This window comes from Helianthus annuus, chromosome 4, assembly GCF_002127325.2.
Source record: "Helianthus annuus cultivar XRQ/B chromosome 4, HanXRQr2.0-SUNRISE, whole genome shotgun sequence".
Lineage (NCBI taxonomy): Eukaryota > Viridiplantae > Streptophyta > Magnoliopsida > Asterales > Asteraceae > Helianthus > Helianthus annuus.
The window spans coordinates 77,338,906-77,350,880 of NC_035436.2; the positions used below are offsets into that span (position 1 = coordinate 77,338,906).

Here is an 11,975-nt window from a genome sequence, read left to right on the forward strand (position 1 = left end):
AGGCCTTCCTGAAAAGAAGGTTTACTAGTCCCAGTAGCATGCAAAGGAGAAAGCTCATAGGCCGAGGAAAAACGGGCTACCCCCACCTCAGAGGTTTTGTCCCGGATTCGGGAAGGAGAAGGACCAGTTGGGATTTCAATAGGTTCCCGGGAGCTCCCCTAAGAAAAAAGAGCATGTCAGAAATAACGGGGAAAGAGAGAAGAAGAAAAAGGGACTACTTACCAATAACGGAGCACTCACTAAGCTCGAAGACTTCAAATGCTTGGACAGGGAACCCTTGACTCCAGCAGGAGGAAGGTCAGAGGCAGCCTTGGAAGAAGGAGGGAGCTTTTGACCACTAGCACTCCGAAGTCTCTGGCGAATGTTGCGGGGTGCAGGAGCCGGATGAGGGCTGACAGATTTCCTTTTACGAACCAGCTGTATCTCCACTTCTTCATCGTCACTTGGGCCTGAGGGATGAACAGGAGGAAGGTCGGGAGAACTTTCCTCCCCACGAGAAGGATTCTCCTCGGATCCACCCATGGCAGCAGAGCCCCCTGCCTGAACGGATCCCCCTGCAGCCTGTGCCTCTGCATTCAGTCGGGGATCGATCTCATTATCAACCACATATTTCACGTCCTTAGAATCACCTTGAAGGAGCCGCCACAAAGTTATCTCTACACAAGACACCAAAGATGACTACGGGTCTCCAAAAGCATGAAGGAAAAAAGAAAATGACTGTAAGAAACAAACATAGAACAAAAAGTACCTTTCTTGCCAAAGAAGGCTCTTGGACGGACTGGGTAGGAAGGACTCAAACCACCCATAGCAAGCATCCCCTCCGAAAAGGTAAAAGCCCTTGTTGGATTATCACACATTCTTTTCCACTGGACAGTCTCACTCGCAGAAAGGGTAGGGACCACATCCTCAATGGCAGCGTCAAGATCCTTGGGAACAAGGGACTCCGGTAACATAGTCGTAGAAACAAATATGAACCTGCACTTCCAGTCTTTTGGGTAGGTCGAAGTCGGCATAAAGCTATAACAGGGCCTCGAAACATTGTTTTGACGCTTAGCGAATGTAAACCAATTACCATCGGAAATCAGCCGGTAAAACATGCAGAACAACGGAACAGAAGGTTCCCCCGAGATCGCGGCACAGGGTAGTTCAAAATGAACTACCCTCATGAACCCCAAAGGGTGAATCTGCGAGAAATGCACGCCAAAGTGACGGAGGAGGGAGATCTTGAAGGCAGAAAGGGGATATCGGACCCCACAGGAAGAGAATGCAAGAGTATAGACGGGTATCCTGTCCGGCGTGCATTCTGCCGGTTCGTTGGGGCCGGGTAAAGAAGGGGAAAACTGATCTGGAATGTTATATGCCTCGACAAAGGTTTTCAGATCCTTCATCGTTAAAACAGACCTTATTGATGACCGACCTCCACGGCTCATGGTTGAGAAGAATGGTAAATGAGGAGAATAGTTGCAGAGAAAGAAAGAAGATGGAGAGGTTTGAATGAGAAATCGGAGGAAATTAAAGGATGTATTTAAAGAGATAACTGCTGACGTACAAGTAACCGTCACATCAGCAGTCCTCTCAAAATTCAAAAATGGGCACGTGCAACTAGGGAATTAACTCCCGCTACAGTTGATTCGGCGATGTAATGATGAATCAAAACTGCAAATAGCAACTGATGAGGAGTGGGCCCTCCCAAAGAGAAACCGCCTCTCTTAAGCAGTTGTAATTCAGCCCCGGATCATGAGCCTCGGGCCTCAGAATCAGGGACTAAAGATGACTTGACGACGGGCCTGTGTGGGAGCCCACTTTGCCCGCCTTAGGCCTTTCTCTTTGGAAGCCCAAAACACTGAAAGGTCCACTAAACAAATTATACTTGCTCACCAAGGTCCCTTCTAAGTTTAAGCGGGAAAACAGCTAAGAGGTTGCAGGCTCATTTAATGTCTGATAGGAGAGGCATCCGGTCACTATCATGGTACTTGTCCGGCGATGCATTAATGAAGACGGATATCGCACCGTTGGGGGTCAGACACGTGTCTGACCTTCCCAAGGTATTATAGTTACCGTTAGATAGTATGGGAACGTTTCTCTTGGAGATAAGGGCATGCTATTATATAAGAAGGCACAAGGATAAGGCAAAGGCAGGTATCATCTCCGGCCATTATTCTCATTTACTACTCTCATTTATTCCCCTCATTAACTCCGACCAAGATCCCTTGTATTTACTACACACAACACATTAATTAGATTCACACCAAGATAGGAACTCTCCGGTGAATATCTTCATCGGAAAACGTTCCTTTTCCCGATCCGGCAAGTTTACTTACTCTCACGCCGGAGCTTGGTCACGGATCCCCCTCCCGGGGTCCCCCGTGGCGAGGCTAACGGTTTATTATTTTGTAGCAAGCAAGGACAGGAGCTCTCTACGTCAGCGAAGATCCAGCCGACGTCATCCGGGGGTTGGGTATTCGACAATTTCTATTCTAGAATCTTTCTAGTTTTATCTTAATAAAAAAATATTAAGTTACTAAAACTTAAAAATATTATTTATTGTTTAAGATTATGTAATATATTATTATTATCTTCTTCTAATCTCAATGCATGTAAACGATGTGTCATCGGTTTTCTATTATTCGAATAGTATCACATAAAATAGTACAATATTATAGATGTCCTGAATATTTTGGGTTCCGATATATCCCGTCATGTGCGGGTTTTTATGCCATCTACTCAAAACAATTTATCTACGAGTTAAGATCTTAAAGATTTTTAGTATATTTTCTACTTCATTGCGCTTTCTGTTTTAAAATGTTAAAATATTATTAATTAATAATAGTGATTAGTTTATACAAGGTAGAATCTTGGTTTTAAAAAGCGAGACACACACAAAAGCGATGAGTTCTAAAAATGAGACGCCAAGCGTAAAAGCGGTGGGCTTTTCGTATCCGAGGCGCAAGAAGATTATATAACTTTTTATGTATATCCCATAGGTTTTTAGCATCCTTTATCCAAAATATAGTTATAATAAGGTTTATATATCATATTACCTACATATACAAGCCAATAAACCCATTGTAGAACACTTTCATGCTTAAAAACACCCAAAATACATGAGGCGCGCCTTAGACCTCAAAAACCCAAAAAATGCGCTTTGTGAAAAAAACACGCCTCAAGTGCTCTGAGGTGCTGAGGCCTGCACCTTAGTGCGCCTCGCGCCTCAGGCGCGCTTTTTAAAACCCAGGTTCGAATCACAAAAGTGGTTGGCTCTTTGATTTCATGCTCTATCAACATGTCATGTAGACCTTCAACACACTCCAAGTGTCATTTAATTGATACATGAGAATCAAAAAGTCAAAACAGTACAAACATCAATTATCATATTATTAATCATATATAAATTGTAAAAAACAGTGGCATATTACACCATTAAATAGAAGACTTCTAGATCAAGTCTACAGATTACTGTCTTTAACTTATTGAAAATGAAATCAATAACAATGAAATACATAGACAAAAATTGAACTTACAGACTATCATCAGATGGATGCTTTCAACCTTCTGAAGTTTCTTGTAACAAATCGAATTTCGCGTCAAAATTCGCAAGAATAAGAATGCGAATTCATGTTAAAAGGGTTATAATGTTGTCATAATCAAGCAACAAGCTGCTCCTGATCCAACAACGGTGAAAAATGCTGTTCATCATCAAATGTAATATCGGGATCTTGATTATTCGGTATCGACAATGGATCCGGTGATCTGTGCACGCCAAACGAAGCGGATTTCCTCAACTTACTGAGCTCGTCTTTCTGTATGCCCCAATTTAACTTCCCATCAGGAGAGCTCCAACCTGAAAGCGTGGAAGGCGCCATTACAGATGACGCAGACTGACGGTTGACCGCCCCACGGTCAATGAAACTTTGACTCCGCTTTGCAAATGCAGCGGCTCTTGAGTTCATAATCTGATTAGCTCCAAATGATGACATCCTCAATGGTGAAGATGGAAGTCCAGAAGAATAGTTCATGCTTTGGTGTAAGGGGTTAATTCGGTTTGACCCGTTGACTGTTTCGTATTCTTCAAAGTACTCGCTGGGAAAACCCGAGTTGTTGTTCCAACTAGATGGTGGAGACAAGCGTGCAAGCTCATCGATCAACTGCTGTTGACGGTAACGATCCACCATCATCAACTCAGTTTCAAGATCCAAATCTTGACCACTCGGTGCCATCCGAAACCGGCTACCGAGAACTTTCGTTGTCGGGGGAGACTGGTTTGACCAAATAAGTGTGTTTCGAGGAGATGAAGCTCCGGGAGTAATCGGTGGTGTGGAGCTTCGAGGGACCATGATTGATGGGGAGCCGATAGAAAAAGGACTAACCGATGAAACATCGTATAACGATCGAGGAGAAAGTACGGCAGAGCCAGTGGACGGGTGTAAAGGTCGAAGCTCTTCGGGCTTATGTGCGAAGAAACATACTTTTCTACTACACCCGACTTCATCTTTGCATAAACGGGTTCGGTACTGTGCGGGATGAAGCCAACACTCGAAAATCCCATGAGCATATTCACAATTATCTCCTTGCCTGCAAGATCCTTTACGAAACTCGGGGCATGGGACGCAGCTGTAATGATACTTTCGTGGGTCGCGTCTTCTAGCGTTTTCGCCCGGATGAACAAACGGGCATTCGGTCCAATCGTGAGAGTACGCTCTCGAGCATGGTTTGATCTTGAAAGCGTACATCCGAAATTCATCCGTGTTGTATATCCCGTTTTTCATGTCGGGTAGTGACAAATCAACCGGATACTCTTTCTTGATCAAAATTGGGGAAACCTTTTGTTCTTCAACAAGGTTATCGCTTAAATCATTCAACACAAGCAATTCTTGATCATCAGAGTAACCATTTAGCACAAGTTCTAACAACTTCCTCCTCGAATTGAACGAAGAACCAAACGCAAAAGGGATTAGATCCACGGGCCGATTCCCATGAACATCTAAACAATTCGTATCAGCAGAACCATCGATTAAAAGCTTAACTACCTCAACACATGAAGTAGAACCACCAGCAACCGCCAGGTGCAACGCAGTTGCCCGATCTGAACCACAACATTTGTTAACATCTACACCGTTTAACCCTAGAATAAAGTTCAAAACCTGTTTGCTACCAAACATGGAAGCAATCATAAGAGGCGTTCTCTCCTCGAGCTTCATCTTCTTCGAACCCAACGTTCTACCGTACCACAAACCAGATTCGTTAACATCCAAACCCTCTTGTTCAACCAATGACCTAAATTGTTCCAGATTATCCGCCGCTGATAATTCAAGCAAAACTGAAACAGCGGTTACGGTTATATCATGTTTTGGACCGTTACTATGGTCCGCAATCAAATCCCCCGTACACATATTCCTACAATTACAAAATTCAATTGTCAGAACCGTAATTACAAGCAACTTCATCAGTATAAACAATCCAAAACTGAAAAATCATTAAGGAAACAAACAAATAAAGCAGCTCAACAAAGAAGATCAAATTCACACACATTTAACAACAATCGACGTACACATATTCATACAATTACAGAATTTCAATCATTAAAGCCCTAACACCTGTATAAACAAATCAAAACTGAATAATTAACCACTAAACAAACAAATTAGGTCTAACTTCTCCGCAAACCGAACGAAATCAGCACAAAGATGATCAAATTCACACACACTTTACAACAATCGACGTACACGTATTCCTATAGTTACACAATTTCAATCATAAAAACCCTAACTACAAGCAACTTATCTGTTTAAACAATTCAAAACTGAAAAATCAACCACTGAACAAACAAATTAGGTCTGATTTATACGAAAAATTAGTGAAATCAACACAGAGAAGATCAAATTGACACATATTCCTACAGTTACACAATTTCAACCATTAAAACCCTAACTACAAGCAACTCATCTATATATAAACAACTCAAAACGTAATAATTAACCACTAAACAAACATATTATGTCTAGTTCCTCCACAAATTAACTGAAATCAACACAAAGGACATCAAATTCACACAGAATTTACATCAATCAACGCTACAACAGCAGAATTTCAATCATCAAAACCTAGCTACAAGCAGCTTATCAAATCAAACTGAAAAATCAACCACTAAACAAAAAAAGTAGGTCAAATTTCTTCACAAATTAACTGAAATCAACAGAAATAACATCGTATTCACACAGAATTTACAACAATCGAAGCTACAATTGTAGAATTATAATCATCAAACCCTAACTACAAGCAACTCATCAATATAAACAACTCAAAACTGAAAAGTTAACCACTAAACAAACAAATTAGGTCTAGTTTCTCCACAAATTCAGAGAAATCAACACATATTCAGAGAGAATTTACAACAATCGAGACACATGATGCAACATACGTTGATTAGTTGATCCAGAAGTTGAAGAGTTTGCGGGAAAGTTGGTTGCAGAGAAGAATTTGTGAGTCAAAAAAGAGGAACACAAAGGCGTCTTTGTTACAAATTTTTCCCTCCGAAATGAAACTCAAATGCAAATGCAAATGCAAATGCAAAATGAGATGGAGATTGGAGGTTTTTAAATTTGGAAAAGAGTTGGAAAATTCTAGAAACAAATTTATTCCTTAATCGGCATTTTTGTTGGTGTGACACGTGGTAAATTACCAATGGAAAAATATCTCACACCGGCTGTGTAGTATATTCTTAGGTTGTTAGAACGTTGTATTATTAACCCTGGCTTTGAGTTTTGAGTTTGATTCTTGATTCATCTGGATTTTACCGGCTTTACATTGTTGTGCCTTTGGGCGGATGTAAGGTTGGGTTTTTCTTGGAACTGGTGGCATGGTGGGCTAGGGGTTCCGTGCGTGCAGGTTGGGCTGTCGCGGGCTACCTTTCGGCTAATGAGTGTCGCGTACGGAGTACTCGACGATTCTTATGTTGGACTTTCAAAAAAAAACGTTGTATTACACAGGTTTAAAATAGAAATTATATAATTTTAATAATGTGTACACAAGTTTAAATAACTGAAATTTTTTTACTTTGATCAATACTACATATAATTGGCTATGTGTAAAGACTAACTCTTTTTGAAACAAACCAACCTTACATAGTGAATATCCTCGATTTTTATTTATTGTAATGGCAAAATATACGGGGGAGGAAGTTGTCTTCATTTCAATATAAACAGAGTCATTTTGTCTGACGATAGTAATCGAAATCTAAGGATAAACTTTAGAGTGCCAATTTTACTTCCAAATAAGATTTGTGCCTCAATAACACGATTGCCATTCATAGGACCTGTAATCGGGTTCCATTGCATAAGTCATATCTTTTTATCAATATTTCATAACAACGTTATTGGAACATCAACCTTTAGTAATGATTTATGTTTTGGCAAGCCTAAAAGTCTAAATCCATTGACATCAGATGAGTATAAATTTGCATCAAAATTATTATGAAGATACTCTAACTCTGATAAACTATCAAAACTTAGATATTCTTTTTCTTCGCCAAAAAATAGTGTAAGCAAACGATCATTAACTCATGTACAACATCGTTTGTAGGTGCATATATAGCTCTATTTTTATAATATTTAAATTGTATGGAATTTTGAAGAATATTATGGTGGATAAAGTCAATAAGAGAAGAAAATAAGATCAGATGTGTAAGTGATGAGAAGACCCTCTGGTATGTTTATAACATTTTTCTTTAGAATTTGGTTTTCTTCCCAAAACAAAGTATTATGAATTCTTAATGATGTGTTATATTAGTTATAAAGTTATTATAATAATGGATAAACAAATAAGTTGGAGATAAATAATAATTCTTTTATAATAATTAACTAACAAATAAAAAGCTTTTGAGTTTGGTATATTCGGATAAATGAACTTATTTAATATTATAGTTTGCTTAAGAGTAGAAAATAAAACAAAATAAATTAAATTTAAAATTATTTATAGAAAACAGATATTTATTCTTATCTATTTTTCGTTTAAAATTATTATCTTTTATTTTTTTTTATAAGAGATAAATAGGAAAATAAGGTGAGAAAACGGAAATGACACATGTTTAAAAAGGATTTTGATTTATTAGTATAGAAATATTATTTCTTATTATTTTAGGTAATTTATTAGAATAGAATTTGGGTTGGGTTTAAAAGAGGTCCGTACTAAATCTTTGTGTTGATTATTTCTTATTATTTTAGGTAAATTTATTAGAATAGAATTTGGGTTTAAAAGAGGTCGTACTTAAATCTTTGTGTTGAAATAGTTTGATGAATTATATCAATTTAATTTTCTGTAATATGGTTTGTTACGTTTTTTTATTGAAGTGTTTCAGTGTAATTGTTTAATAGCGATTTTGAATTTGGAACCCTATTGGACTATTGAGACACCATGGCCATCATTGTAATAAATCATAAATGTACATGTACTATGGTGTTTGAGATGATGATTAACTCTTTTTTATCGGGATAAAGTAAGGTTTTAGTTTCTCTTTTTTTTTTTTGAACGCCATAATTTTTATATAAAATATAGAAGATGGGACAGGAAGCCGCTAAAAACCTGACAAAACAATTATAAGATTACATCACGAATATTGAAATCTACCCATCTATTCCAATTGATATTACAAAATTTGGACCTATTCGTTATCCAATAAAGTGAGTTCTTCGCAGTTAGATTGTAGTTGATGTGATACCCATTGAAAGTCTTCTCATTTCTTGCTTTTCTAAATATTCCAAATTGTGACCTGAAGTATAGTGACATAAAATGTGAAGAGCAATTTCCTCCCTTAAACCGCATCTTGGGTTCATTTTCTGCTATTGGGTATTGTTGCACACAATCCCTATTGTCATCCCACCACGGGTCATAATCTGGGTCTGTTAGGAAACTTTATTTGTAAGTATTGAAGAAAATCTCAATCAACTGGATCTATGAAGAGATAACAGTCCTGAAGATCACAACAAGAAGAAGAAGATCAGATAGGACAACTGAAATGCACAACATCTACTTCAAAGAATCTCAAGTTGATCAAGAGCTAAATTGGATTATCAGAAAAGGTCACTTCTGATGGATCTGATGAATATCATCAGTTTCTGACGATTCTGATCATCAAGAGTTTTCTGATGATTTGTTCATCAGAAATTCTGATGAAGTTGTTCATCAGAATTCTGATGAAATACCCCACTTGTCTGAAATTGGCTCTATCCTGCCACACTTACCGAAGCAAGTTGACATTATTGAATCTCATGATGAAAAAGGCAACTTGAATGTAGGATTCAATGTATATGTCAAATGGCCACTTTTTGCAGGACTTGTTGCATGAATAAACTATTGTTTATTCATGCACCCAGCCTTCTATAAATAGAAGGCTCAACCAGCAGAAGATAATTGAGTTTGAAGCTTAGCATTCACATAGAAACACCCAAACTCCATTGCCCTTCTCACCCACAGAATTCAAGATTCATTTGTATTAGATAATAATCTTACAATCACCTTGTTAAACTATTTTGTTTCAAAGTGATATAAACTTGATAATTCTGTAGGTCTTGTTTCTTGAAAGTCTGATTTCCATTTCCGCACATCTTTTTCACATCTACTGAAATCACTTGCCATATTACGTGAAAAGAAGTTGTTTAGGCCATACTGGGTCCAACAATTGGTATCAGAGCAAATTGAATAAACTATTTTCAAATGATCAATCGCTCATCTTCTTTTCTCTAAATATGGCCAGCTTTCAATCCTGGAATAATACTTTTAACATTGGTTCTATATCCAAACCTTCGACTCTGGTCAGAGAGGAATACCCCCAATGGAAAATCAGGATGGTCAATTTCCTAAATGGTCATGACCGAGCTCTGTTCCAATCCATTGAAAGGGGTCCACATATACCAATGACTGATATACCAGCAGTTCCAGCAACTGACCAATCACCTGCTATCCCTGCCTCCCGAGCTCCTAAAAGTGAAACACTTTGGAGTGAGGAAGACAAGGAAAAGGTGGCTGGGGATGAAAGGGCAAAATCACTCTTAATAATGGCCATCCCCAATGATATATTTTCACAAGTTGATGTATGTACATCAGGCAAGGAAATATGGGATCAGTTGGAAAATCTTTGTGAAGGAGGAGAAAGGATGAGAAGAAACAAGAGAACAAACAATGTCTCATCTTATGAAAGGTTTAAAAGTTTGCCAAATGAAAGATTAAATGATACATATAAGAGGTTTACAAAACTTTTAAACGAGCTAAAGAAATTTGGTATAACCAAGTCAAATGATGAAAGAAACATAAAATTTATTGATGCTTTACCTAGAGAATGGAGAAGTCTCACCATGACTTTGTCCTCAACCTTAGAACTAGGAAACATGAGTCTTCATGACTTATACAACATCTTGATCCCCAGAGAGGAAGAAATATTTGAAGAAACAGTTCAAAGAGGGGGATCTTTAGCTCTTATCTCAAACCCACAAAGACCAACTACTTCCAATGATCCACAACCTTCAAACAGCCAAAGTTATAAAATTTCTGATACATCATCAGATTTTTCAGCTTTTGCTGAAGCTATAGCACTGCTCACCAAAACATTTGAGCAGAGGTTGAGGGGAGGAGGCCAGAGATACCAGAGGAGTGATAGAGGGAGGATGGATGGAAGATCTAAAGAAGAAGTTAGATCTAAGGATAAAGGGAAGGCTGAGGTGGTGTGCTACAAGTGCAAGCAAAGAGGTCATTATGCATCAGAATGCAAGACCAAGAAGCTGAAAGATGTTACTTACTATGAGAAAAAGCTTGAGGAAGCTAAGAAGCAGCAGCAGTAAGTCAGCTTAATTGCTGGGACTGATACACAGCTATCTGATGACTCTTCTGATGAAGAAGAAGAAGAAATGGCCAACTTCTGTCTCATGGCACTTTCTGATGACATACCAGAAACTTCAGGACAACAGGTAAGTTTAGACAATCTTGATCTTGAACACAAGCTAAATGAGCTCATGTCAGATTTCTTAAACCTGCAAGTTAAACATGAATCAGACGGTAAAAAAATCTGATGAGTTACAAAGGACTTTGAATAAAATTATTCTTGAAAACCAATTACTAATAGACCAAAGTTTAGATCAAAGAGTTAAAATCGAGTTCTATGAAAATGAAAGAAGAGATCTTTACAAGAAAATCAATGATAAAGAAATTAATGTAAGAGGTTTTCAACAAACAAAAGAATTTATAAATTTCATTGAGTCCACTCCAAAGAACAAAGGAGAGGGTTTGGGTTATGTAAGAACAGATCATAGCAAACCCACTGTCTTTGTAAAAGCAACTCAACAGATTTCTGATAAACTTACATCAGAATCTGATTCTGAAACTTGCAAATCAACATGTTCTGAATATTCCTTTGATAAGCCCAACTTTGAACCAAAAAGAAGTGAATGCAATCAAGAGTTTGCAAAAACTCCAGAAGCAGTTCACTCATCTTTTCAAAATTATCCCATCATTCCATCATAAGAAAGTATATCAGAAATTTCTGATGAATCTTGTATGTGTGTTGACATACTGAAGCTTGTTCAACAACATCTCCAAAAGAAAAAGAAAAATTCTGTTTATGGCTCAACATATAACAGAAATTCTGATGAAAGGTCATTTAGAAGAAGTAATAAGACTAAACTATCATCGGAAAGAGTACCCAAGCATGCCTGGGTACCTAAAACCCTCTAACCATTTCATTTCAGGACCATCATGTGCAGCAGATCTGGTACTGCGATTCAGAAAGCTCCAAGCACATGACTAGGGATAGGAGCTTACTCAGCAACTTTGTTTCAAAGCTGGGTAAAATGGTGAACTTTGGAAATGGAGTGAAAGGGAGGATCATGGGATACAGATGTATCAGGTATGGATGCTTGACCATTGAAAGAGTAGTCTATGTTAAAGGCTTAAAGTATAATTTGCTAAGCAATGGTCAGTTCTGTGATAAA

At 38.0% G+C, this 11,975-nt stretch overlaps 1 protein-coding gene across 1 annotated transcript; it reads right to left on the reverse strand.

The window, feature by feature from the left end:
• Window positions 1–3,354: 3,354 nt before the first annotated feature.
• Window positions 3,355–6,574, reverse strand: LOC110908216 (zinc finger CCCH domain-containing protein 66). The gene is made up of 2 exons (XM_022153127.2): window positions 6,419–6,574; window positions 3,355–5,394 (listed from the first exon to the last, which is right to left on the reverse strand). The coding sequence occupies exon 2, from the start codon at window positions 5,388–5,390 to the stop codon at window positions 3,645–3,647; it is 1,746 nt and encodes a 581-aa protein (XP_022008819.1). The 5' UTR covers window positions 5,391–5,394; window positions 6,419–6,574; the 3' UTR covers window positions 3,355–3,644.
• Between the last annotated feature and the right edge of the window lie 5,401 nt (window positions 6,575–11,975).

Bases quoted from the DNA above. Each gene is read 5' to 3' on its own strand.
- LOC110908216 (XM_022153127.2), bottom strand. From the start codon at position 5,390: ATGTGTACGGGGGATTTGATTGCGGACCATAGTAACGGTCCAAAACAT.